This window comes from Lepisosteus platostomus, chromosome 8 (assembly GCF_059453375.1).
Source record: "Lepisosteus platostomus isolate fLepPlt1 chromosome 8, fLepPlt1.hap1, whole genome shotgun sequence".
Classification (NCBI taxonomy): Eukaryota; Metazoa; Chordata; class Actinopteri; order Semionotiformes; family Lepisosteidae; genus Lepisosteus; species Lepisosteus platostomus.
The window spans coordinates 32,855,229-32,882,891 of record NC_142618.1 but is presented as its reverse complement, the minus strand read 5'-3'; the positions used below and the strand labels follow the sequence as shown (position 1 = coordinate 32,882,891).

The 27,663-nt window shown below is 39.8% G+C and overlaps 1 protein-coding gene across 6 annotated transcripts; it reads right to left on the bottom strand.

The window, feature by feature from the left end:
* Positions 1-334: 334 nt before the first annotated feature.
* mafaa (MAF bZIP transcription factor Aa) lies at positions 335-27,047 on the bottom strand. Of its 6 annotated transcripts, XR_015940904.1 has the most exons (4): positions 25,242-27,047; positions 22,889-22,916; positions 18,963-19,141; positions 335-5,254 (listed from the first exon to the last, which is right to left on the bottom strand). XR_015940904.1 is itself a non-coding variant. In XM_088643208.1 (3 exons), the coding sequence occupies exons 1-2, from the start codon at positions 26,135-26,137 to the stop codon at positions 22,913-22,915; spliced, it is 900 nt and encodes a 299-aa protein (XP_088499334.1). In that variant the 5' UTR covers positions 26,138-27,047; the 3' UTR covers positions 335-5,254; positions 22,889-22,912. The 6 variants fall into 6 exon arrangements, 5 of the variants coding, with proteins under 5 accessions (XP_088499334.1, XP_088499332.1, XP_088499333.1 ...); XM_088643208.1 differs by lacking the exon at positions 18,963-19,141; XM_088643206.1 differs by lacking the exon at positions 335-5,254 and having other exon boundaries at positions 17,115-19,141.
* Positions 27,048-27,663: the final 616 nt, after the last annotated feature.

Here is a 27,663-nt window from a genome sequence, read left to right as displayed (position 1 = left end):
CATGTTTTCTAATTCAAGATAAATACCAGCCAGTTTTTCAATGCTCCTGTTTCTGTATTGTTTCTCCTTGTCTTTTGAAAATCCTCCTACAAATGGCATCTAAGAGCTTTACCATCGAGAAAACAGTTACAGTGTAATTTAGAATGTTGATATATACATATTAAGAAGCTCTGTTGAGAAGGGTATCACTAAAAAGATCATTTTTACTGTAAGTAAATACTGAGATTAAAGATCCTGTACCAAACTGAGGGTGAGCAGGAAATTTAAATACAGTATAACTGAGTGGTAGGTAAACATTCAAGGCATGTGACAGTAATAAAAGCAGAATCAGAACTTGGACAAAACAAAAATATTTATTAATATAGACACAATCTCTACTACACATAACACTAAATACAAATTAAATACAAAACATATATACAAAAACCATACATTTTAGAGGCCTACCTCCTACAGACCAACAAACCAATTTTCTATCCCTGTAACTTGGATCCCTATAAACACTATACATTACCAAGGGAATAAAACCTGTCCATGTAAATGAATATGACTAAGAACTAAATCTCCCTTTCTACAACATGGATGCCCAAAAGTGAATGGGACTCAGGGACTCAGTCGATAATGTTTTTAGCCTGAGGATTCCACAATACAAGAAATTCACATTTTTTAAATCAAATAGGACAGCAAACTCTTTAAAATAAGTTTCAGATTCCTTAACCAGATCCAAGATTAGTTCAAACAAGGTCCTATTACTGTACATGGCACAAGCTAAGAGGAAGAGGAGGGTGATTGTGTCCCTTCTCTCTATCTTCTCTCTCATTTCTGTTTTCCCTCTGTTTCTTTCTCCTTTTCTCCCTGTCTCTTTTTATGCTGGGTACTAAGGCACAACAGTTTCCATTTTCCAGTTATTTAATCAAAGTAATTCACCCCTTTTGATCATTTCTGTTTACCTGCTCCTAAGATCAATTGCATCCAGACAAACACACCAAATTCTACCCATTGTTCCAGACTCTGTTTAGGCCTCAAGTAGCGCAATACGATGAAACCTGCAAATGACACCCCCCCTAGCTTCAACAATCCTATGAAAACGTTTTACAAGAGCTGAAATTTTAACCATAGGGTAATGGCAAAATCTAGCACAAAGTATTAAAGCTGACCTGCTGTGCATGATAACAAACAGATATGTCTCAAGCACACATCCCTTCATTGAACTACTGTATAGCTCCACACGATGACTTGGAAGTTGGAAGTGGGTGTAGTGGCAGTCAAATGTAATTTAAAAGCTCATCAGAATGCAATAAGTAAAGCGAAACAAATTACACAGCTGAGGCCACACACTGTGCATGTGGAACCCTGCTACTGAAATTGAGTGGAAAATAATAAATACAACACAAAATATTTCAGAAACAAATGCCTACTGCTCTGTGAATTTCTTGTAATTGTGCTAAACCATCCTGTGTTGTATGATGAGCTCACGATGACAACATAACACTTCTACAGGTTGACATAAAATGGATGAAGGTCAATAGTTCTTAATTCTTAGACTGACAAGCTGTTTAGACGCATTTGCTTTGCAGTAGCTTTTCTGACAGCAGACAAGTTGTTTTACATTTTCTGCACAGTATATTGAAACTGTGAAAGCCTTCTACAGTCTCTGCTCTGCTCTGCTATGTGCATCATGCATTGAACATCATTCCCAGGCAGAAGTACACTGGCACATCTACACTCACATTACATCACATCAGACCTGGGAATGACACTGGCTGCACAGGCAGGGGACTACAGAGAGAAAACCATCTCCCTCTCATTTCTATTTAAGTCTTTGTCAGAAAGGATAGCCATAAGGCACAGTAAAGGCTTGGATGAACCCAGACAGCACAGCCTTACAGATATGTAGAGAAACATACACAGGTTCTCTGGAAACACATAGCACTTGGCCTATTACAGTACTGTTTGTGCACACATTCACTAAGTCAGTTCATATCACCAAGTTCAGTCTGGGCACAGTTGTAGTATTCAGTCAGTTAAAAAGGTTTATCTACCTTGATAAGCCAAGATATCATGGACCCATGTTAACAGTAACAGCCAGGCCCAGAAGCTGGGTGAGACCTGCAGCTGGCAGTATAGAGGCCACACTAAAAGACATTATAAACAAAAGAACATTCATACAGTCTGAGCCTGATGTCAGATAACCTAGAATTCAGCCACTATCTAACAAGAGCTAGATGTGACACCTGACAGGGTTTAAAAAATGCTTCATAATTTATCATGGTGATTTTTAAAAGCCCGGTGACACAGTACCATGTCTGGTCAAAATAATATAACTCCAAAATAGTGGTTGTGCATATTTTGCCTGTAGCACATTTATATCTGGAGTATTAATACTCATCTGGGAAACAAAGGGCTTCTTGTTCTTCTTTATGCACAGCTAAAGGTTAAGTATCTTCCCAGCAGTTCCTTGCATCTGGTACCAGTGACAATAACATTGCTCCCTACTGTTTAAAATCTGTATAATTATTCTATCTATTGCTATGCTCTGAAATAGGACTCCAAACTGATTCTCCTTATGATACTATGGCTGATGTTGAGGCTACAACACAATGTAAGATCATCTTGAGACCAGTGCAATCCTAAACTGTTGTTTCTTGATAGCAGTGTGGCACTCTGTTTTTCTGTGTCTTCTTTAACTCAACTCAAGAACAATAAAATGTGATTTGGATTCCATTCTTACACATCTCTAATCTACTGCAAGATAATCTACATCCCTCTCTTTAATCTGAGTTCCATCTTCCATGCTCCATGTAAACAGTCTTACTTTCTGTTACCAGTTCTCTCCTCACAACTCTGCCCCCCTCTCTCTTGTTCTGATATCTGTGAAAACTGCTTTTGTCACAGGACCTAAAGATCTTGCTGACTAGGAATCTCAGAGGAGTAATCTACTGTACTTCTCTAATTTATCCCTCCAGATTTCCAGGAGTTACTCACTCCCATTTTTCTATTCCCTCATTGTCACTTGTGGTGTCCCTCAAGGGCCTGTCTTCAGGACCTGCCTTTTCTCCTTCTATAAATGACCACTTAGCACTCTCATTTTCAATTTTTGGATTTTCCTACCTCCTTCATGCAGAGAACAACTTCTCCCTTTTTTCCTTTCCATGCTCTGCTGCACCAATCTCCTCCTATAGCTTCATATGTTTCCTCTCAAAAGAAATGGATTTGTAACACTTCACTAAGGTTTATTTCCTATACTTTCCAGATTATTTCTCCCCATCTTTTGGTCTTTCTTTATCTGATCCTATAGACTCCCACTCTCTCATCTTCACCTCTGGCTTTGCTGCCTGCTCTACTATACCATGTCTCTTTTTTGCTTGTACTTGCCACTTCTTCCTTACCTACAAGATCCATCCTTGATGTTTCCATTAACTACAAACTTATCAGGAGCTTTGACTCAATGCCATTCACACAGCATTATTAGTCTCATAAAGAATTTAGCCTCTAGCATTTATTGAAAATGCTGAGCTGACATCTTATTCCTATCAGGATTTTGTTTTAATTGACCTTATCTATATGTATTCCAATTTCACATTTTCATTAATCACTCGTTTATTGCAATTGTGTTATGAAGTGTTTCCATTTTTTCTCTGCAGTTATTTTTAAAAAATGAATTCTCATTGATTAGGTCTTCAAGCTTCATGCTTCATTAAGAGTGGCTCTTTAAATCTAAGTGTCCCTTCCCCAGCTCCAGTGAGACGGAGACAGCAGTGCAGAAATGGTATGGTCTGAGGAGGCTGGTGGTTCTGTGGAATTCAGGCAGTTGAATTAGCCAGCAATTAAGCTTCTTTGTCCATTTCTGTCAAATTATAATTAGGCCTAATTAACCTGATTGGAAGCAGTTGCTTTGCTCTCATAGGGCTAAGCCAATTTGCTAATTTCGCTGGATTAGGAGATCCAGTCATGACATACTGGCATTGCCGTGTCTTATATTTGGTTTTAGAGAATCGCACTGATGTGTCCTTCGGATGAGATGTAAAACTGAGGTCCTGACTCTCTGTGGTCATTAAAAATCCGAGGGCGTTTTGAGTAGGGATGTAACCTCAGCGTCCTGGCCAAATTTCCCATTGGCCTTTACCAATCATGGTCTCCTAATAATTCCCATCTATGAACTGGTTTCATCACTCTGTTCTCCTCCCCACTGATAGCTGGTGTGTGGTGAGCGTACAGGTGCACTGTGGCTGCAGTTGAATCATCAAGGTGGGGCTGCACACTGGTGGTGGTGGAGGGCAGCCCCCATTACCTGTAAAGCTCTTTGTGTCCAGAAAAATGATATATAAGTGTATTATTATGATGATGATGATGATGATGATGATGAGAGCTCTGAGGGAAACAAAGCAACACAGAAGAAGCTTTACTTTGATAAGTGTGTAGGGTATTCTTGTATGTTTTCCAAGGCTTCAATGCAGCTTTGGAAGTGAATTGGATTAAGGTAGCCTTTTATATGTAACTGTCAATCTTAGATTTGGAAGACAATTACAGGTTGGCCCAGGAAACATTTAATAAAAAATATTCACAGGATGGGGTGGCATGATGGTGTAGTGGTTACCATTGCTGCCTCACATTGCTGGGGTCCTGGGTTCCATTCCGGACCTGAGGTGGAGTTTGTATGTTCTTGTGTTTACTTGGGTTTCTCCCACAGCTAATAATAATACTGTAGGTTACTGATTGGCTTCTGAGAAAATGGGCCCTGGTGTGAGTGTGTATCTGTGTTTGTGTCTGTCTGCAATGCACTGCAGGTGTACCCTGCATTGTTCCTGTTTCATGCCAGGATAGGCTCTAGCTCCCACATAACCCTTAATTGGAAGAAAAGGTTAGAAAACTAATGGATAACGGGTTGTACAGGATTAAAACATAGAGAACCCCAGAAATACATCTCAGTTCCTCCGACAAATCACTTCAGAAAATATGAAGAAAATATTCCACTTTTAAGATCCACCCTATATCCTACAGTATATGATCGAAGTTGCACTGGGCTCAAACCACTGAGGTAGTGGTAGTAGCATTACTTGTACTACAAACGATGGAACAAGCCCAGCCACTCCGCTGTTAACATTTTTTCTTACCAGGACAAAAGCTGGAGAGGGTCTGATAAGGGAAGTGAATGGTGCCGTGAAGAAGGGGAGAATGGAGAGCTCAGAATGACAGGGCTGAGTGCGATGTGAATCTGTTCCAGACATGCTCGCCTGTTTTAAACACAGGTTTCCTGAAAGATGAGAATAATTGTCACGTCAGAGGGTTACAAGAATGAGGTTCTGACAGCTGATGTGTGTGGTAGCAGGTCTTTTAAAGCACTTCTCTTTCATAGCATTTTTTCATGTCTTTGCTTGTTGTTGTTCTTTCTCTTTCTTTCTCTGTATACATAATGGATAGCTATATTTCTACTGTATTTCAACAAATTGTTTTGGAGAATCATATACAGTTTGACATAAAAAAATCAAAAGAAAAGATCCTGTAAGAGAACCAGGACGGGATGTTAATGTTAGAACATCGTGAATTTGGTTCTCTATTGTAAAGTCTGACATTATCACTTGATCAGTAAGAATGTCAGCATTAACAAATCTTTGCAATTGCATTCAGTAAAAACACAGAGGATTTAATGCAGCAACAGAGTCCTATATTGTTGCAGCACTGTACTGAGGAAAGACAGATTTGGAACTAAAGGGAGAAGAAACTTTTGTGCAGCAAGAGTACTGAACCTTTGGCTTGCTTTATCAAATCAGTACAATCGGTTTCTTTTTTATAAAGGTTCAATCTATAATGTTTCCGTGATTACAATTAAAACCAATTTAACATGCCAAGATTCCTGGAACGAATGTATGAAATATACTTCAGGTACAGGGGTTAGTTTTATGGTTAACAAGAACACAGCCAGCTGTGCACAGTGTCTGCCCATTTTTCACTTCCATTTCCAATGAGAACAGTGCAATACTGTTAACCAAGTCTGGGTTTATCACTGCTCCTTCCTGTTAATTTAATACAAACACTAGACTTTAGTCCGTCTTTCAGATAAGCCATTAAACCAACGTCCTGACTCAGCGGTCACTAAAGATCCCCAGGCATTTCTCAATAAGAGTAGGGAGTAGGGTGTCCAGGCCACATTTTCCACATTTTCCCACTTGGCCTTTACCGAGGCCCCATGTATTGTCCCCATGGATAATTGGCTTGCACTTGGCCTGCAATGGACTGGTGCCCCATCCAGGGTGTACCCTGCCTTGCGCTCATTGCTTGCTGGGTAGGCTCCGGCTTCCTGCAACACTGTATAGTATAAATTGGTTTCACAAATGACATGACATGACTGGACTTTAGTGCTAGTTCATGGACTCTGAATGCCCTTGTAACTACATATTGTGACATTCCTGCCAGCAACATTCCCAGCATGCACCAGCTCTCCCCCACTGACTAATGACATTAACATTTGATTAAAACCCTCAAATCTATGAGCCACTTGTGTGCAAACTTCAGCAAGGTTGTAAGTTTATATCTTACACCATGGTGGCACTGGTTTCTTTCTAGAAACAACTGGTTGAGATCCTTTGATCAATTAACTACTAGCAACCAAAGGAGCTAGATGATCTCTTCTCGTTAGTAACTTTTCTAATGTTTTATGATCTTATGTCTGTATTGTCATATTTTTCCCCATTCATGTAGTGCTAGAACGCAACAAGAACCCAGGCAGCTTCTAGTTTTCTACAGCACCTTACGACCTCTTTTTCTTATGAGTTAATATAATAATAAGGGGTCCAGAAATAGAGAAAGTCTGTTAAAAAAAAACAATTAAAGGTTAAAGGAGAGAACACGTGACCCACCTCTAAATTATTTTACTCTTAAGAGCAGTTAACAAAAAAATAGAAAGCTGAATCACTGTCATGAGCCGGTTTCTTTCTAGTTCAGGTGAAAGCTGTATAAAATTGAATGATGCACTGGTAGGTTCTGTGAGCATCATCCTCGATTTAACACCATGTGTATTGCTGATTGGTGCAGCACGTCTTTATGGCTTGGTGTGCCTGAGAGTCTGAATCCTCTGTGTTTGTCTGTTTGTTAGTTTATTGCCGGTGAACTTGATGGGGGCGGCTTTTGAGTGCAGCTGTCAGGGTGCTCCTTGCAGTTTAGGATTGCTGCTACGCTGCACACCTGGAAATGACGAGTGTCTGCGGCTGAAATTAATTGTTAAAGAGTTCTTTTTTCGGAAGGAGCAAGAAAGAGAGCTCGCCTTAAACAATTGGATGAACAAAGCTGTCAGCGAGGCCCTAATTAATTCCAGCGCACGTTTGGGCTGAGCGAGAACCGCGGTAGCAGGATGAAGAAACATTAATATGAACAGGAGAGACAGACTGTAAGAGAAATGTCTCTTCTTTCTGAAGGTTGCTTTTAAAGTGTTTTTGTTGGGAGCCTGAGGGGCTCCCTCTGACAGCAACTAGATGGAGAATAAGCAGCATTACAGAAATTCAGCAGTAATCTTGTTAATGGCTGCAATTATGAATGAGAAACAATACTTTGAATTGCTGTTTATCTCTGCACTCTGCTTCTAAATATTTGTATTTCTGCTTATTGTTTCACCATAACTCACATGTGAGGATGACACGTTTGCAGGGCTCACACTCAATGTGAAACCTGCAGGCTTGTCGTCCTCACATGTAAGTTTAAGGACTCTTCACCCAGGCTCAATTAATCGATCATACAACAAACTGATCAAACCACCTGCTGTTAGTGTGCTTTTGGGCTTAGCCCACTGGAGTTTCGAGAAGTTTGGTTCTCTGCACACTGTCGTGTTCTCGTTTTTCAAATACATCACACTATAATGGATTCAGACTACATTTAAACTTGACACAAGGTATGCTGAAAGATCACAAGTAGGTCATTTAAGGAAAATGTATGGATTTTTAATAGAACATGACCTTCAACACTGAAACGTTAGAGCAGTGATACTTCTCATGTTAGAGGGCTTTTGTTTGGCAGGTTTTTCGGAATGGTTTGAAATCTTTGATGGGAATGGCTTCAGAGCCAATGTGCTCATGCAAACTGAGGGTGATCACTAGCTTTAGTCTTGGCTATTTCACTAGCCCACTGTGACTTGGATTCCACACACAGCGCTGGCACTGGGAGAACCTGAGACCTTTCCATGCAACAGTGACCCTAGACATTCGCCGGGACAACTCAATGATTGACACTTAACGTGTCTGCCCCACACAAACTATCCTGCGAGACAGCTAGGAGCTTGGAAGATGTCACATGGCAAGTGAATTGACAGTTGGCATGTCAGAGGGGAATGTGGAGCACAGAAAATGATAAAACCATCTGTGGCATGGAATTTACAACAGAAAAAAATCGCCATATGCTAAAGATTTGAAATATCAATTAACTTGAATAAGTTAGCAAGTAACTTAATAACAAGAAACGAGAAGAGCCTGCAATACATCTAGAAACAAGGGTGAATGTCATTGTTATAGAAGGAAAATGGGGAACATACAGATTCAATATGAGGTGGACCTCTCATCTCTACTTCTCAGGGGTAGTAGGAGTAGCTCTACTCTTGAGACCTGAAGTGGGTTACATCTACCCACCCACGGAACACAATGAGAAATCTGTCTAAAAGTGACCCTCTGGATTGTACCTCCTGGATTTCTTTCCAGTATCTCTGTGTTATCACCTTTATCCCTTAAATCAAATAAGTATTGGAGTTACAGCAGTGATACTCAGATTTAGAGGCCTTCAGGGAAATCCAGGTTGCTGTGTGAAGTGGTGTTGGTGGACCAGTAGGTGGCGCTTTTCCCTCTCTTCCCTAATCTAACCATAAGACTCCCTACAATGGCAATGAAACTGTAGAAAGAGTTTCATGGCCATTGCCATTTTGGGTATATTAAATCATTAAGATCACATGAAACTTGTTTTAAGAGTTGTGGTGTCCTGACTATATTGCACTCTGGGCTTGCAGCAGCTGGCTTTTCTAGGTTCCCTCTTATTTCAAATGGTGAGGCAATTTCTCACTTTATGCTGTGTAGTGAGGCTGCCATATGTCACTCGGGCAGTATCACATAGTATTGTATATGAGAACAGTGTCATGCTAACTTCATATCAGGGCTTCCACAAACAAGCCTACATAACATCCTCCCTAATTGGTGTTGGTGTAGCAGACATCTGCCTGGCTATGCAGTGGGTTTCCTGGTGCTTAATGGCTGTGTGTCACCTGGGAAGGTGATGGACCTCAGTCTTAGAAGTAGTGGTCCCCTTATACATAAGTGAAAAGCTCTATATGAAAGCAAGGAATTGTTATTCAAATTAATTTAGTTAAACAAGGACTAATTATTTCTTGGATTATGACTCAGACTTCATTAAAGGATGCAGTTTTCTTTTTTTTGCATATTAAGGCACATAAAATTGCATATATTATGAACACGTTAAACACAAAGAGACTGAACAAATGGAAAATAGAGAAGACTTCTTGCTTGATTATATATGCAACCAATTTGGACTTATTTTTAACATCCACCCTTTGGCTCCACCCACTGTCCAGGAGAGAATGAGACATCCTTCATGAACATGTCCACCTACATTTTGACATGTAGCAGGTATCAGCGAAGAGCCAATAACTGGCAAGAATCAGGGCACTGTTCTGTCCTTTATTTCAAGATATTCCCGTGGCTGTAACTGGATGACTTATTGTATGATGACTGGCAAGTATCAGGTTGTGTTGGGTTGTGTCTTTTTTTTCTCTCTGTCCCTTTCTAACAGGTGTGGTCCCCACCTCAGAGTTATCAGATCCTGCACTAATCACATTTCCAGCTCTGGATCCACATCCTAACTGACTGTGTGGGAAAAGACAAGCACCGGTGACAACTGCTGCCAATGCATTGAGATATAAATAAGTTAAATAAGAGAGCAGGAGCCCCTAAATTAAAGAAGCAGCCTATAAATAAGAGGATGGAATAGAGATTTTCGTGTAGAAGCTCTGCAGACCAGGAAGCTAGGAATTGGACATGTTTGTTAGTTATATTTTCACTCCCTGAGACAAGATACGTTGGTGTAATGGACTTCAGTGGGGTAGTTAGAGGATCCAAGAGGGAGGTGGCTTTCAGCTGTTGGCTTCTGGATGTATCAGGGTAAAACCTGTAGTAAACATTAGAGCATCCTGTGATCCTGCTTCCCACACTGCAAAGTGCTCCTGGTGGTGTGAAAGTCTGGTTTTCATATTTGAGGGGTTTTTTGTATCGACTCCCTGGGGTGTGTTTTTGTTGTAATTCCTGTGACTGAGGCCACTCTGTTATGTATGTTTTATTAACTAATATCAGTGTTAGAAATAAACCTTGTGGGTTTGAATACTGTGTCCTTCCTGTCATTGTCACCATGGCTATTCACCTAATCAAAAGATTACTGTGGGAACCACCAGTCTATAGAATTGAGAGGTTCGAGTCCTCCATAATCCCAGGTGGTGCAGTCAGAACACATTTTCCCCTTCTTACCCTTTATACTGTAGCTACAACATAACTGCAACATGAAAATGACCACTTTGCCAGTTGTACAGCCTTGCAGGAGAGTTAGACCCAACAGGAGGAGAAGCGTGTCTCTGATTGATGTGCAAGAGCATTTTAAACTGAGAGACGGAGACAATTCTTCACCCAAAGGCTTGTGGGAGTCTGGAACAATCTTCTCAGCCACGTTGCTGAAGCTGATGCCCTTGCTTCTTTCAGAAAACAGCTGGTTGAGATTCTTGGTTCAAACAGGCTAGATGGACAAAATGACCTCCTCGCATTTGTAACCTTTCTTATGTTGTTATGATTTGGCATGGGTTTTAAAACATTTATTATGGGCAAGTCTTCAGGTGCCCAGCTAATCCAGACATCGCTGTTTGCTGGACACTGAGAGAGCTCAACCCATTAGTCTCAGACTTACACTGGCAGAACTCCACCTATCACTGCTTGGAAACAGCTGCATGTGATGCCTAAGGACGATTTGGAAGATTTCAGCTGAGGGGAATTTCCCAGAAAAACCAATAGCTTAGTCTTAACCCTTATATCTCAGTCACTATATTTTATTTATATTTTATTTGTGAATGAGATGAAGGTAAGGATGTAGCTCACGTCACCGTTAATGGTGGTTCCACCTCTTATTCTTGATTACTCCAGGGAAAAGAACCTTGTGAAATGTTTAATACTTCCTGTGTGTGTGCTTGCTGGGTCTCAGCTTGGGCACAGCTGGTCTACTGTGTAAAATAATCCCAGGCAGCAGAAGGAAAGGGCTGTCATCAAACTTCATTTACAGTATATTAGGTATTAATTGGAACCCAGATCTACCCTTTACTTGAATTTCCAGGCACATACATATATGCATGTTGTTTGTATATAATATGTATTAAAAGGAAGGCCAGGTCTAATGGATTCAGGTCTAATGGATTTAATCAAGTATTTTAAATGGATATTTTATGGATATCAAAGAAAATGTGCAAATAAAAACCCATAGTGACCACAGAAACAAGATATGTTTTCAGTATGAAACAGATGGATTGGATGGATGTGATGCTGTTGGGATGGTGTGGTCATCCTGTCCTGCAGACATCAGCCTTGTTTCTCCGGACATGTCATTTTCAGGACCAGGTCTCTTGCTAAAAGACTGTCTGTAGTCAGTCCAATGTTGATCTTTGCTACTCTGAGTGGCTCGAACTACTACAGTAAGCACTGCGAGCTTGTCTTTTCCATATTTTTTTTTTGCTCATATGGTGATTAAAACTGTAATTTATGCCGATTCTCAATCATTTTGGCAATGGGACCTCAATGCTTTTTTCCCTTCAAATTCATATGACCCAAGCTCAGTATTCCGTTATCGTAAGAAACAAGGCTAATTCAACAATCAACAAACCTCTCAGCTCACCATCTAAAATGAAAATGTCATTGTGTATGTGACCATTGTGTATGGGTTACAGATGTCAATCTAGACTCGCATTTTCATTGTAGTACAATATAGCATTAGCCTCTACTACATTGTTGGCTCATTTCAAAGAAAATTTAGTTATTTCTGGTATCAAAAATGTTTATGAATTACTCTACACTTTTAAAGAGGGACAGGAGCCAGCAGCGTGCTGAACAATGATTGACAGTTACATGAAAACACTAAACAGTTTTATACTGTTCCCTTAGAAAGGAGTTGTTCTCAGGGCACTTTACTAAAAGGAAATAGCCAAATCAGAGAAACAGGCAGATGCAATTACAGACTGTCTGATATAATTTGATGAGAGAGTTTCTCAGGTACCATGGTTTCCACCCATGAACAGCAGTCTGAGAGTGGGTCAGGGATGCTAAGCCTTGAGAATTCAAAGCACACGCAGAAGAGACACAGCTTCCTTCAGTCAGGGCATCTGTCTCACTGCTAGCTTCTCAGTTGAAAAAACAGACAACCTCCAGAGCTGGTGCCTTGGTCGAAGTCAAAGGCCAGGTGAATCCTGAACAAGATTTCGTCCTATCTACTAAGATTAACTAGAGTGTGGAACTGCTGTGGCTTTCTCCACTGCTTTCTAATATCCACCTTTTAAAACTTTAAGAAACAATAGGAAACCTCAGTTTAGGTCTTGCAGGGGTGAGCCAGGGATGTTCCAGTCTCAGTGAGGCAGGCTGGCCCCACCTGTAACGACGAAACTGCGTGCAGGCCAGGCCGGTGCTGGAGCCTGTGGTGTGGAATGAGGCCAGGCGCGATTGAAAAATTGATCGCCATTTGAGTCTAGCCGCAGAAAGAGCCGGGGTTGTGCGTGAGGTTTCCATGAATCTGTGAGCTGGCGTGAAGAGAGCTTCGAGAACTCTTCCGTTTTATACTTTCATCTCTCCAAAGACAGTTTATGGGTTTTTGTTTGCGGGTGTGCGAGTCAGAAATAAAAACAAATGAGATGGATACGAACATAAAAAGAAACGCGTACAGTATGTAAATAAAAAGTACATCGTAAATCCACGCTGAAAAGAAGAAAAAAAGGCAAACGGTTTTTACTTTTTATTCTTTTCAGCGTGGAATCAACCTCCATTTGATTTCTGCAGCTCACGTAATTCAACTAGAGCTTAGAATGTAAATGTACTGTAAATATAAAACCTGTATTAGGCTCTGTAAAGCACATTGAATAAAAATAATAAAATAGACAAGTATAAACATACTCACTAACAATACCCAAGATTTAAGCGTAACGAAATGTTTATTGAGTATTTTACACAAAATAAGTTAGGCATAACTCACTTGGATGATTGTTTACCTCCTGGTCATAGGACACGAGGCTAGGGCCACCAAGAGTCGTGACCAAGGCGTGGAGATAGGGTGACGGAGAGATGCGAAAGGCGTATGAGAGGGGGAAAGGGGCGATCAGCTACTATAGTATTATAGTAATACAGTATATATACTGTAGTAATGTTTTAGGTGAGGAAATGACGTCAGGAGTGATTACGAATTTCTGATAGCTGAGGCTGATTGACCCTGGTGGTTGTCATCCCTTTCGTTATAAATGGAAGCTATTAACGGAAGTTCGGGAGGGATAACAACGGCAAGTCAATCTCACAAGGTTGCACCTAATCGCCATCATCACCAAACTAGCTGCATAAATTGAGCTCAGACGCCTTCCTTCGCATTCATCTAAAAAATCCCTCCTTCTCTCCATCTCCGCCTTGCAGCTACCCCTTTGTTCAGAGTCTGAATGGGGTTTGAGTCTCCTCGTCCTATGGCCGTGAACCAAGCAGTCTGAGCCAAACTTTTCTCATCAAATAATCTAAGCATCCACAAAGCATGTTGTTCTGCCCTAGTCAATGTTCATTTAGCACCTTCTGAGAATACAAAATCAAAATCTGGCAAATACAAATTATTTCTCCAGATCAAAAACAGTAATTAAATTATTCACAAAGGTCGCGACGAGGAATAAAGACACACAAGAATCTGATGCTTTTGTGGATGTTTATTGAGTATTTTATGTCTGATAACTTTTGTATTAACGCTGTTCTTTAAGGGGCGCCCCCCTGCGCATAATACGAGGAAGCTTGAACCCACATACCCATTCATTCCTTCTCCTAAGCAAGGGGTAGGAGAAGGAATGAATGAGACAAAAAGAGAAAACAGTTGTTTTGCGTATGATCTATAGCTAACATCGGGAATGGTTATGATTTATAACAGCTTGGCAAAATTTGCTTTTTGTCTTCATCCCTCCCAATTGTCAGTTAAGAATATCTATATCAATACCCTTTGTTTCGGAGAACAAATAGATTGTCATTTACAAAACGTTATACGTTGAATGTTGTGACAGTGTTATATACGGATTCACTTGCTAAAGAAAAATAAAAAGTCTAAACAAACCAAACAAGAATGTTTAATGTCTGAAACATAACCTAGTCAAACACGTCTGTATTTTTTCGACAGCAGGACTCTTACTCGTCCTTCACTGGCGAAGGCTGTGCAACCTTTTGCTCAGGTACAGTACGGAAAACACTGAGCCTTCGCTGCTAAGAAACTCAGATGCGTTACTTTGAATGCTTTACAATTGCTGTAGTATCGAACTGCGAGGAGATAACCTGTCAACATTACTTTATAAAAGTGTTTAACTTGAAAACCTGCGCCCTATAATAAAAATTGATTCATAGTTGCTAAATGTATCACGTACGCTTCAATGTGATAAACGCGGTAGCAAAATGCACAGTGTCGATTTCTCGGCAGTTCTCTGTGATTACCTCACTTTCCCCAGTCAAATTAACTTCCATTGAGTCGAGCGTGTTTATTGATTTAGATACTGACTAACCTGCCAATAGGGAAACAAAAGGGGTTTCAGCTGTTGTTTGCAGCAGAGAGCCGGTGTTGAGAGCAGCACAGAGGACAGTCCTGCTTGTCAATCTGACTATGGAAAACCCTGGACTGTTCACGCGCGTCTCGCTTTGGCTGCGAACCAGTTAAATCCGCAGTAAGTTAAAAACTTGTGTCACAGAAAATAAGATTTGCTATTCCGAAATATCATTCAGACACTTCTTCACAAAGATGCTGGTACACGGCTGCACGAAGCTCACACAGAAAATATTTATTCCGCTGTGGTTTTGCACCTCAGAGCAATTGTAATCCGGGCTAGATGGTCGGTCACGCTTGAGGTCACGCTTTGTAACTAAAGGACATACTGTAATGCGAAATAGCCCTCTTCCTCACCAAGAACTAGGGAGAGTAGAAACACATCTCAATTAGGTCAAACAATTGACAGAGATCTAAATTAAATGTTTCTGTAGAAGTGAACACACGACAGCGTCTGCATGATTCGACAGATCCCTAAAGAAGCCATCACAGTTGCACTTGAAAGGCTTGTCTGTCGAAATAGTCGATGGAATTTATCTGTCCTATTGGAGGAAAATGAGCACAATGTGGCTGAATAGCCCCTTTTTTGTGAGGGAAAGTTCTTTTACTTCTAACATGGAATTGAACACCTTGTTTCAAGAAGAAAATTAAAAAAATATAAAAACGTTTGAGAAGAATTCTCAGGTGATTTAATGATTATTGTCTTAAACACCCCCTTAAATGAAGTTCGGTTTCAAAACAGTGGCCCCTCATTTGACTGGTTTAGCCTGTTAAATTATGAGTTGGAATGTAAACTCGTTAACACAGCAGCCCTCCAGGACAGTGAAGATTCCTGATGTAGCTGCTATGTGGCTTTAGGACAATCCTCACCTTGGAGAACATCTGTGAGAAAGGAAACACTACCTGATTTCAGATGCGTTTTAAGTTAAAAACCTGTATTGATCATTCCTCTTTTAAATATTTTCTGTTCTACAGCACATACTACAAATGCCACTGACAAACTCAAACCCTGTTCTTTTCTTACGGCATAACAACCCCTTCACAGGGCAAATATTGTCCTCTGTGCTCACGTCAGTGGAGTCAGCGTGAACTAAACGATAAAAATAACTGAACCTCACACCACATGCTATAATAATAAATACAATGAGTGTGAAAAGTGGAAATGTAGGATGATAAAAAATAGACAAAGCAGAAAGGACCACGGCAAAGACTACAGGATCTTGTTCAGATCGCCGCGGATGCCTAAACTAATAATTAGAGAAGCCGTTTCCGTTTTCACGCAGATATTTTAAAATATAATCTTATTTATTTCCAAAGGATATAAAAATGTGTATTTAGGCTTTTTTTTAAGAAAATAAATAAATAATCTTTTTTCCCTAACAGAAGCATGTTTGTATTTGTCTATTCAGCAGTGTGAGCGTCAGTTGCTACAGCATGTGTGACAGCTCTGGTGCAGGTACAGCAGGACCCATTTAACTGTGCTGGCTGGCGTTATAAATTGCATCTGAGTGCAGAACACAGCGCTGTAGATTTTCTCTGGCTCTGGCTTATGTTCTCTGGGTATTTCATTGCAGTGGTCCGCCTTTGTTTAGATATTCTATTTAATGCTCACTGTCAGTTCTTCTGAAAACACAATACTGGCTAATATTACCAGGAGACCTTCTTACTGTATTTCTTTGTACACATTTCCTCCTTTAACATGAATTTCTACTATTTCTTTACGATTTTTTAAACTAATCCATTTCGATTGGGGACAGCATGGGGAAGATAATTTTCTGCCTACCTAATGGAAATAATTTTTGTTTTTTATCAAGCTGGTAGATGTATATTGGTCGGGCAAATCACGATTCCCTTCAAACCCCCTATATTTGTCAACTCTAGCATGCATGTTACATCAGTTTGGCTCATTAAAAGAGTTATAACATGCTGAGTTGCCCTTGTTTGAGAAAAAGTGGGGTATTAGTAAGAACAAATGGTGGGAAAATGCAAGGCTTATCTCCTGCATGTTGGCCTGGTTCTCCTGCTCAGGCTGACAGCAGCTCAGTTTGTTTGTGTTCCAAAGTAGCACATGATTGTAAGAGAAACTAATCAAACCCAGAGTGAACAATGCAGTTCACATCAGCACTTTTTTCAGTCAGTCACTTTAGTCAATATCATTTCAATAAAGTTTTTCACCTGTGTTAGTCTAATTCAGTCTATGTTGAGTTTGTTTCCAAAAGCTATCAAGTGAAAAGCTGAAAAGTCTATTTGTGTTTATGAGGAAAAATGACAACCAAAAATTAGATGCGTCGGTGGATGTTTATTATTTATGTATATTAAGATTTTGACAAGGACCCCTGTGCAGATTGAGGAGTTAACCAAGGGAGGGACAGGGTGTCGGAGAGGTGTGTGAAAATTAAATATCGAGTCATAACAGCTGGAGCAAAATGCTTGGTTGTCATCGGCCCTCCCAAACTTCCCAAACATATCAACATGCATTGAGAACTATAGTCTTGAAAAACAAGCTGAATTCCATTTACACATACAAAAACTTCCATTAATGAGATACAAGTGTCAACAGCAATTGACACACATGAGTTGCAAGTTTATTTCTGAAGTTACAAGGGGAAAAAAGGCACATTTAAAGTTTTGGAAGAGAGCCAGGTGCATAAAGTATAAAAAAGATCAGGATGCTACCAAGCAATTATTCAATACAGGCCTTTTGTTGCTGTTATTACAGCATCATTATTTACATGTATGAATGCATTGTTATAGCACTTGCAAATTTCAGTGCTTCAGTAAGCTAAGAAGCAGAGACGCTGACTGCAGGAAAAGCTCCAGACGCCACGCTCTCTCTCTCTTTCTGCACTGTGAGTGCACCTTGGCTTTAACCTGATCACACACCCCTCCCCCCCTTAGCTGTCTCTGGGTCCCTGGCCAGACCAGTACACCCAGTCTCTCCACCTTCACCGGCTCTTTCGCACTCATTCAAACCCAGGCCTTCAGGGAACCTCAAAGACCACCAAACCCATAAAAAAAGAAGAAGAAGAAGAAGAAAAAGAGGCATGAAAATGTGTCAGGTGCAGAAGCCGCAAGAGGAGCCGGCTGTCAGGCTGCCTGCTGTTTTACACAGAATCAGCAGTACTGAGGGGAAGTAGAGAGTGTGAGGAGAGTGTGTGTACTGGTAAACGTTTTGCTGAGTTAGATTATCGTGGAAACTGCCTCTGCTGTTCTCACTGTGGACTGAGAAAACCCTTCCTTTTTTTTTCTTTTTTTGGGCCTGTAATTAAATTGCTCATTTTAATTTGCTGCTTTGCTTACTCATGTTTATTTCACTTCCTTAAATGCGCACCACACCAGCCTTACAGCTATGTAAATAAGAACGCGAGGTACAGTAAACATAACCGGAAAAAAAAAACATACACACGCTGTGGAAACACTGGCCTAGATCTATTAAGATGGAGATCTTGACCTTGATGTTTAGCTTAATTCTGAAGTGAATATAAACAACCTTAGATGTCTGTTTCACAAATCTGCATTGAAGACCTACAGAAAGCTAATGCTGCCTTACATTTATTGCATTATTATTATTTTGTTGCTGTTATTGCAGTAAAACTGTCTAACTGCAGTTGTGTCATTTTTTCTTCTGCATTATATACATTTGTTTCAATAGTTTCACGAATTCTAAAAGGCACAGTAATAACAAGTGTAGATGCCACAAATTTTAAAGCCCCTCGAATGCAACCCTGTATGAATGGTTTCCAAAGTGTGCACAATTATTTAATGTTTTTTTTTCTAATCACTATTGCTGTTATATACTGGACTCTGTTCATATCCACTGCAATTGGAAAACTGCACTGAGATAAGGCTCACCACTACGAAGGATCCTCTGTGAAATATAAATGGATGGATTGGCTGGGTGACTGACTCTTTGTGACTGCTTTCAGATATGTTTCAACGGGCAGGAATTGCATTCATCTGGACCCAGGCATGTATGATTCCCTGTGAAATGTGTGGAGACTGCATGAACATTTGCACACATACGTATTATGTTTCAATAAAAGCTCGACGACCCAAAAATAACAGAGCTGAGTGACACAAGAGGGCTTTCTTTTTTGTCAAATATTAACAACACTCAGTTTGCTCACCTCATCCCCGACACCTCAAGCACAAGCTTTCCTGAGTCTTGGCAGATCTGTGTCCCATGTGGAAGCCTGGTCACTCCTTCCACTGGGGGCAGTTTCTGAGGGGAAGATTGTCCATTGTCCCGCAGTGCTGATATCCACCGGGAGATCAGGCACAGTTCTGATCGAAACCTGCGTGCAATCTCAGGGGGTAGCCTAAGTTAGGATTTTCTCTCATTTACTATGAAACTTATTGAAACAAACTCAAATCAGAAATAATCTTTTTATCGGTGACTGGACCAACCCCCACCACTACCACATCCCAACAAAAGAAAACCTAAACTAATAATAATATACATATTTCATTCCACCAATAATTCTCTTTAATCACAAAACTAGATAAAATTCCATGTACTGATTAAGTTTTACACTTAATTTTAAATTTTAGGATGCAGGTTACCGTCAATCAACAACAGTAAGAAGGGGCCTTTATAAAATACATGTGTTTTTGTACCTAGAAATAATGGCTGAAATATCAACAAATTTCAATAACAGCAAAAATGATCTCCTTTTCAGCTTTCATTTCAAAGGGCCATTATTTCATTTTACTCTTCTGGTATCCTGTGATACCAGAGGACAGAACAGGGTGTCCTATTTGTAAAAAACACACTCCTCATCTCCCCCAATCCCCCTAAAAAAACAGCAAATAAAACAAAATTGAGCTACATTAAACACAGTGTGGTGCATTGTGACAGAGTTAAAATTATCACTCGCTAATTTGTTAGCAAAAGTTGTTCACAGTCACCTCTTCACTTCAATTCAGCAAAAATGAGCTTGGTTTGGCTCTGCTTTTAGTCTCTTATTGTAGACTTCTTTTCTATTGTTCATCCTACAGTTGTGGCAATATCAGTATTTTGCTCTAATCGTGCTATTATGATGAACTATGGAAGCACTAGACTGATGTTGTGCATTGTGTATATTTGACTTTACCTTTCATTGGGATGGAATTAAAAAAGGCCCTTAACATCTGAATAGAACTCACCTTGGATAAAAGTGTCAGCTAAATAAAGTAGTACTGGTGTTTCTACATGACCAGAAAAGGATTGAGCTTTAAAAAGAAACAGGCCAGCGCCTCCACTCTTTCTCTGCATCTCTTATTAGTTTAGAAGTGGCACACACATCTCTTATTTATAAGAAAAAAAAGGTCAACAAACATGACCGATAAACAGAACCTTAAAAAAAAGTATCTAGATACACTGCTCCCACTAAGAAAGTATCACACTTGGAGTCTTCATACAATATCCCTAGGAAAAACTAGGAGTTCCAGAAGAGAAAATACTGAATTTAAGACATCCTTCAGGTGCAGAACGAAGGATCTCTCTATTTCAGGCTGTCTGACATCTAATTGTTTTCATTACTTAAGAATGTGTACATTCAAAATTCATGATTCAAAGTGTTACAAAGCATAGAAACCTACTCTTTCATTGAAGATATCCCTTGAAAGGTGCCCTGCTCTGTTTTTAATTCCAGTCTGGCTTTTTCAGTTCTCTGAAATGCTCTGTTCTGTTTTAAGTGATAATAGAACAACAAATTGATAATTTATCATGTAGGCGTTTTCTGCTTTATTTGATCACTACAGTTACTCAGGACAGACTCTTACCTACGGCCTGCAGAAGAACTGTGCCTCCACTGTGTCTGTAAAAATGTGTAGCTGACAGTAGGAAAACATTACAAAAACTATAGCCAAGGGTAAATAGGACACTCTCTACACTGCACATTGCATATTGTCTCAAGGTCACTGTAGGCTTTTACCAAAGAACGTGTATACTTGTTATTCAAGCATATGACATATGATTTATTAAAAATTTGAGATATCATTATTTGACACACAGAGAAAAGTCAGCTGTGTATCTTTTTGCTGAAATCTGACCACTGTTAATAATTTTAAATATGCAAGTGTGTAAGCTTTAAAACATTATTTTTGTTATTTTAATATATTCTAGATGTTGTCATTTTTAGAGCTAACGTTATTTAAAGGCTTTTTACTGCTTTATGTTACAGTAGTACTATTGCTTTTATATTTTTTAGTTGGCATTAATTGTAAGAAATAAATACAACCCTTTTACTCTTATGTTATATTTATTCTTTGTCTTGAGATGTATGCAAAGGCAAATGTATTTGTCCTACAAATTAACGTTTTTTCTTTCTCTGCACCATTTTTTTTGCCTGAGCCCTTTCTTCAGCTGGAATTTCCTCAAATACAAAACCAATCTGAAAACATAACAAGCCTTCTATCCATAAGCTTTTCTCTTCACAGGAGTATTAAGCAGTGATACTTGATGTGAAGGGCCATTTTTAATTCCATCCTAAGCAGGAACGGTTTCGCTCACACACTGTACTGGTAGATATCCCGATGTTCCAAAACCCCTAAGCCTGACAAAACAGGCACTGGGAATGTGTGAATTGCTCAAATCCAAAACATTCCTGACTTTGAGTACAGGATCACCACTTAATAACATGCACAAGCACAGGAGAAATTTCATTTCTGAGAAACAATTGCAGAAAAGAACAGCTGGCATGATTCTATGATACACGTACCTAAAAACCACCACATACAGTATATGTGATCTTAAATGATACAGTGTATTGAAACATTATTGTTCCTCTGCAGTAAAAACGCATGCTATTAAAAAAAACCTGGTTATTTAGTTAAAATCATACAGCGAAATGGTAGACGAGGAAACTTTTTTAAGAAATAGAAAGCCATTCGATCAGTCTGGCGAAAACTTTCACATTCAATGGCTGTGATTCACTCAAAACAATATCTTAAAATGAGAGCCAACAATAACAGACAGCATAAAACAAACAAGAATGCATGAGGCAGAGTCAGACCTGAACTCTCAAAATAAGAGCAATCCACTGTGATCTACTCCCAGAGCAGCACAACCTGTGCTCAACACTACATGTTTCACACTATGTTCTGTGTCCTGCCCAGAGGGACTCTAGTATAGGCCTACTCAGCTGTTAGAAACACAAACCCACAAACAAGTTGGTCACTATTCTCTAGTTTTGTATCATTCTGGAAATTCCTTTTCCTGGACACGGACAAGAACTGGAGGCAAAATGTCAGCCTCAGAGATCACTCTGCACCTCTGTTTAGATAAACTCGACGAGAGCAGGTCTGAGAAACTGCATAATTTTCTCTTCACCCGCACCAAAAATCCACTCTCACCCTGTACAAATCTAGACGCTGACTTCAGGTGTACAGCAGTAGGTATGAGCTTCTCCATGCCTGTCTTCATAATTGTTAATAGGTGGAAAAAAAACAGAAATATCTGTATAAATCCATATTATCTTCTTAGAATTGTATTTTATTTTTTAAAAATATATTTCAGCACACCTACCATGTATATTTCTTTCATTTGTATTTAGGTATAATAATAGCAAATATCAGTGGCAGCTGAGGAATAATTCCATGTCATATATGGAAAAAAAATAAATCAGATAAAATTATTTCAGTACACTTCTGAAATATATGGGCTGCTCATTACAGCAATATTTTAATAAAATGTGTATCCTCAATGCACACACATCAGGTCACAGGTTTCCCTACATATTCGCACTCTTTTCCACTACTGTTGTTTATATATTTTTTTAATCAAACGTAAATATTTTACGTTAATGTAAACGTATTCTGTGCATGCAAACAAAAATGTACATTGACAAAATATCTTATTCAAATGTTTTTTTTCTAGAACGCGCTTTTCTGAAATGAGAGCTTTTCTGCTTGTATTGATGCGAACACAAAATTGTGTTATTTTTTCTTATTGTGAGCTTAAAATGCCACAATAAAACTTAAATCGCAGTCGTTTGGATCAGTTTATCTAGCGCGCTTTGTGAGTTCGGTTTAATCGAAACTGGGCTTCCTTAAGTAGAAAATATCTGCTTACCTCTGATTGTCTCGTTGTTTTTCATTAGCTAAAAAATAAAAAAACAAAGCAAAAATAAAAACCTCATTAATACTAAAAATGTATATAATTAATCTGGCCAATTTCAAACTTTTTCCCGAGAGATATCTAACGTTACACCACGAAAATACATCTGTATATTAATTTTAGAAAAACGGCAAAAACCCATCATGATACTTTCACCAACCTAATAGTACTCTAATTAGTTAATACCGTTGTTTTTATTTTTACTTTAACTGTGAACATTTTATTTTTATTCATCTTATGATCGGGCATTCAGTAACCTCAAATAAATCAATCCCGTTCGCTCATTTTGCTCGTTTAGAACCGGAAGATGTAAACATGCAGCATTCCTAACACGACTGGTTTTAATAGATAATAAACTGTAAGCATTGTATACAATTAAATTTAAGTGAAGAAATTGAAATATTTGGATGCATGCATTATATTAAATTTAAAGAAAGCTGAAATAGCACATTATTTTTCTGAAGCTTATCGCTCATGCTTGATTTTATTATCATTTTGCCGTTATAATGGTTTTATCTCCTCTTTAGCTCAGAGAATAATCATCCCACCAAATGGACATTGATTTGTGACTGTGAAATCTAGTTAACACAAAGTATAAAATACAGTTCGCGGGTGCTGATTAAGGGTTAAAAAATATTACGAGAAAATCGAACTTTGTTCAAATATTTTATTGACAACAGTATCATCGATTGTATTCACTCAAATTCCATTCAAAATGTGTTCGTTTTATGTTTTAAGAAAGAGGGAAAACACCTTTTAAACAAGCACTTTCAGCACCTTTTTAAGACTCACAGCTTCGTCACATTTTACTACTTTTATTTAATCATCGAAGATCAATAGAAGCAGATGGTTGTGGATCCGGTGTATTTTTACAATAGATCTGATATTTCACATCGAACACTTTAGAAACTTTTTTTCCAGAAACACTGGTATTGTTCCTCAATTCTAAAATCCAATGAATTGACAAATTCTGAACTTTAGGGGTAATAAATAAAGTTGGTGCATAGAGAATTAGCAGCAAACGGATTGCAGTACATATATTACTATAATCATCATTTCATTTTCGATAATGTTAATATATCCACCTTTTCTAGAATTCTTAATAACAGCATAGCCAGTTCCATAAAAAAACATTAACATAGTATCCCAATTATGTTCAATATAGTGCATTAGGCTTTTTAAACTTTACATGTTCATTTAAATCAGAATATCTCATGTTATTTGCATGCTGTTACATACAAACATTTTATTAAGACTTTTTTGTCGTAATTATCAAGCACAAAAATGCTCAAAACAAAAAGAAAGAGATAAATGAACATCCTACCTGGATTCTACACATATTTACATGTGGACAGTTTTCATAATTCTAAAATCTGGCTCAGTTTTTTTTTCTTTTAAAACGATAAAAATAGAACGAAATGTAACGTTAACACTCATCTCTTTCGTTGCTGATCCCCCCACTCTTCAATCGCTTGACAGTTCAGCGAAGTTTTGAAAAAGAAATTGTCGCCTTTTCGCATCTCTAAAGAATTTACTTGAACACGGATGCAACCCGCCGCAAGTTTAACATCTATGAAAGCAGGAAAAGACAGAGATAGAAGAGATACAGGCCATGCGTCTGATCCGGGTGTACTAGTAGAAAAGAGAGAAATTGAGGACTTTGAAATACCGTACATGTCCCGCATGCAGGGTTACTAAAAGGTCTTGTATATAAGACTCGTGAAGACTCACTGTCCGAAGTTAACATTCCCTCAGGTGAACTCAGAACAAAGGCGTGTTGTTAAAACGTATTGCTTTTTTTTTAAAACGTGTATAAAGTCCAGTCTTACGAAGAAGAGTGAGAATTTTGTTTTGCCTTACAAGCTGCAGTTTTAAGACCAAAACAAATTAAGACACTTGAACAAAAAAAGTTTAAGACCATTATATTTTCATTTCGTTTGGGTCCTGCTTCAGTTTCTTATTTCTGTAAGACGTCAGTTTGTAAATATATTGCATTTAGACGTTTTCTTATTACTGTGTCGTTGTTACTATTTCAGTTCGGAGCACTTCGTCTAAACCAGTACAGCCGTAGTTTCCTTTAGGTTATTTGTGAAACACGAAGAAAGAAAAAAATATGTATATATTATATACATATATATTTACATCACTTTTTCGTAAGTTTTAAAGTGTACAGTAAAGTAGCTCATTTTTGAAGGGGTGGGTGGAAAAACTTAAAGCAATCCAACTAACCCCAAAACATATAAAATGTTTTTTAAGGAGGGCTGTGAAAATAAAACACGGTGGATAAGACTAAACGAATTTCCCTCACATGAAGAACTCCGCCGACGAGTTTTTTCCGGGGTTAGCGGCGGAGGGATCTCTGCTGCTGTTACTGTAGGTCCTGCTGGCGAGCTTCTCGTACTTCTCCTTGTACAGATCCCGCTCCTTGACCAGCCTGGCCACGTCCTGCTTCAGCTGCTCCACCTGGTTCTGCAGGGTGCACTTCTCGCTCTCCAGCATGTGCCGCTGCTGTACCCGCTTGTACCGGCAGGACTGCGCGTAGCCGCGGTTCTTTAAGGTTCTGCGCTTCTGCTTCAGGCGAATGACCTCTTCTTTGCTGAAGCCCCGCAGCTGCCGATTCAGCTCCCGTACTGTCATGCTGACCAACTGGTCGTCCGAGAAGCGGTCCTCCAGCCGCACATGGTGGCCGTGGTGGTGATGGTGGTGATGCACCTGGTGGTGATGGCCCGTGGCGGCACCAGACAGGTCTTCCCCGCCGAACTGCTGCCCTCGGAACCCCTCATAGGCCTGGTGGTGGTGGTGATGGTGATGCGCGTTGCCTATCAGGGCTTCCACCGCGTCCTCGGGAGTCAGGTTCAGGGCCTCCGGATTGAGGTGGTGCTGGTAGTTGGGAATCCAGTACAGGTCCTCCAGCTGGGGTTTGCCTGTCGGGTTTTGGTTGCTGCTGTTCGCGTTGCTGTTGGGGTTCTGGTTTGGTTGCGCCCCGGGGCTGGGCGCGCAGAAGCTGGGCGAAGAAGGCACGGAGGAGCAGGGGGTACTGATGGGGGTAGAGGAGAGAGACCCCGGCGGCAAACGGTGGCAGTACCTTTCCGCCTCGGGGGGCTCTTTCTTCACTTCGAATTTCATCAGGTCGAAATCGTTGACATACTCGATGGCCAGGGGGCTGTTCGGCAACTCGGCGCTCATAGCGAGGTCGGAGGCCATTTCAGTCCATGCAACAACACCAGTCCGCAAAGCCAATGTCTTAGCCAAAGTGACCCGTCGACAGAGACTGCCACTAGCAGCCTCGGGGGATGAAACTAAAGTTCGTTTGTAGATATTTATTTTAAAAAGATGTGTGTCCCTAGATCGAGTACTATTTATACTTGCCGAGATAAACTTGTAAATGTGGATATAATTGTACACCTGCCAGGTTTTGTCCGCCTCCCGTTGACAAGTTCTCCTAGGTCAAACGCACGGTTTAATATCACGGGCAAAGAAACTGAAACTTGAAACCCCAAATTCAGGATCGCCACTATATTGCCCCCGCTTTACCTTTCGGTGCTGGGGCTGTTCTCTCAGTTCAACAGTTCTTGTGTAATTATACTTTTTTATTATTTTCCCCCTTATCCTTCTTCTCCTCCGTTTAAAACAACAAACACGCAGTACATCTATCGTCCTTTCTTCTGCGCTGCTGAAGAGAGGCGAGGCACTCCGCAACTTTTCGGTCTTCAGAAACTGAGCTGCTGCATAACTTTCTGCTCAAGCGTCAAGGTGCTGCTGAAAGTGGAGAATCGGGGGTTTGCGCGCCCCACTTTTATAGCCCGGACCAGGATGACAAGAAAGCTGTGTTGATCTGAGTTCATAGAAAAACAGGCGGAGAGTAATTAGAGCTGGTTCTTCTGTTCCTGAGACGCGCACCAAAATCCTGCTTCTGGATGTCAGGAAAACCAAGCTTAAACTCGTGTGCAGACATATATGACTGAAGCATATAGACAGTCTCTCCTGCTTTTGTGATAGATGGTGTTTTCTGTTTCTTCTTCTGTGGGTTACATGTATTTTTGTTAGTAGTAAAATCCTGTCAGTGAGGAGTGCGCTCTTGTATGGCCAAGGGCGAATCGCTTTCTTTTTCACTGCAAAACACTCACTGAGGTGCTGCAAGGAGCAAGCTGCGGTTTTATAGATATCAATCTATCGTCCCTCCTACCCGGAGGTGTGACTGCGTCCCTGGTCCAATAGAGGTGGCTAACGGTAAATTTGCATTTTCCTATAGCAACCCTGGCTGGGACCAGCACAAGAGACAAGTGCGGCAGCCGTGAGAGCTTCATGCGCCCTCTAGCGGAATAATAAGCTATACAGTGGATACAGTGGTGCATATTTTCCCTCCTTACTGATTAAATTTCTCTGCTATCCTCGTAGCACAAAATGATCAATAGCATGCATTACAGTTGAATTGGATTGTGATTGGAGCTTAGATATCAATATTTGTCTCTGCTTGCTTTTAGAGTATTTCCGAATCACTACAATCCATTCATTCATTACGTACAAGAACATTTTTATACACTGAACAAAATGTTCTGCGAACTTTCCACTAAAGAGCAATTCAGAGGGAATCCTGGTTTCAAACTACGGAAAGTACGGATTTCATTGTAGATTTCATTGCATAATTAATCACTAACCTTTGACCAAATTCTTGACAGAAGCAGAACAGCTGTATTGGTATGAAATAAATCGATTGCGTTCGTTCTTCA

What these genes read in the sequence shown, in the direction of transcription:
- mafaa (XM_088643208.1), bottom strand. Translation starts at nt 26,137, where the DNA reads ATGGCCTCCGACCTCGCTATGAGCGCCGAGTTGCCGAACAGCCCCCTG.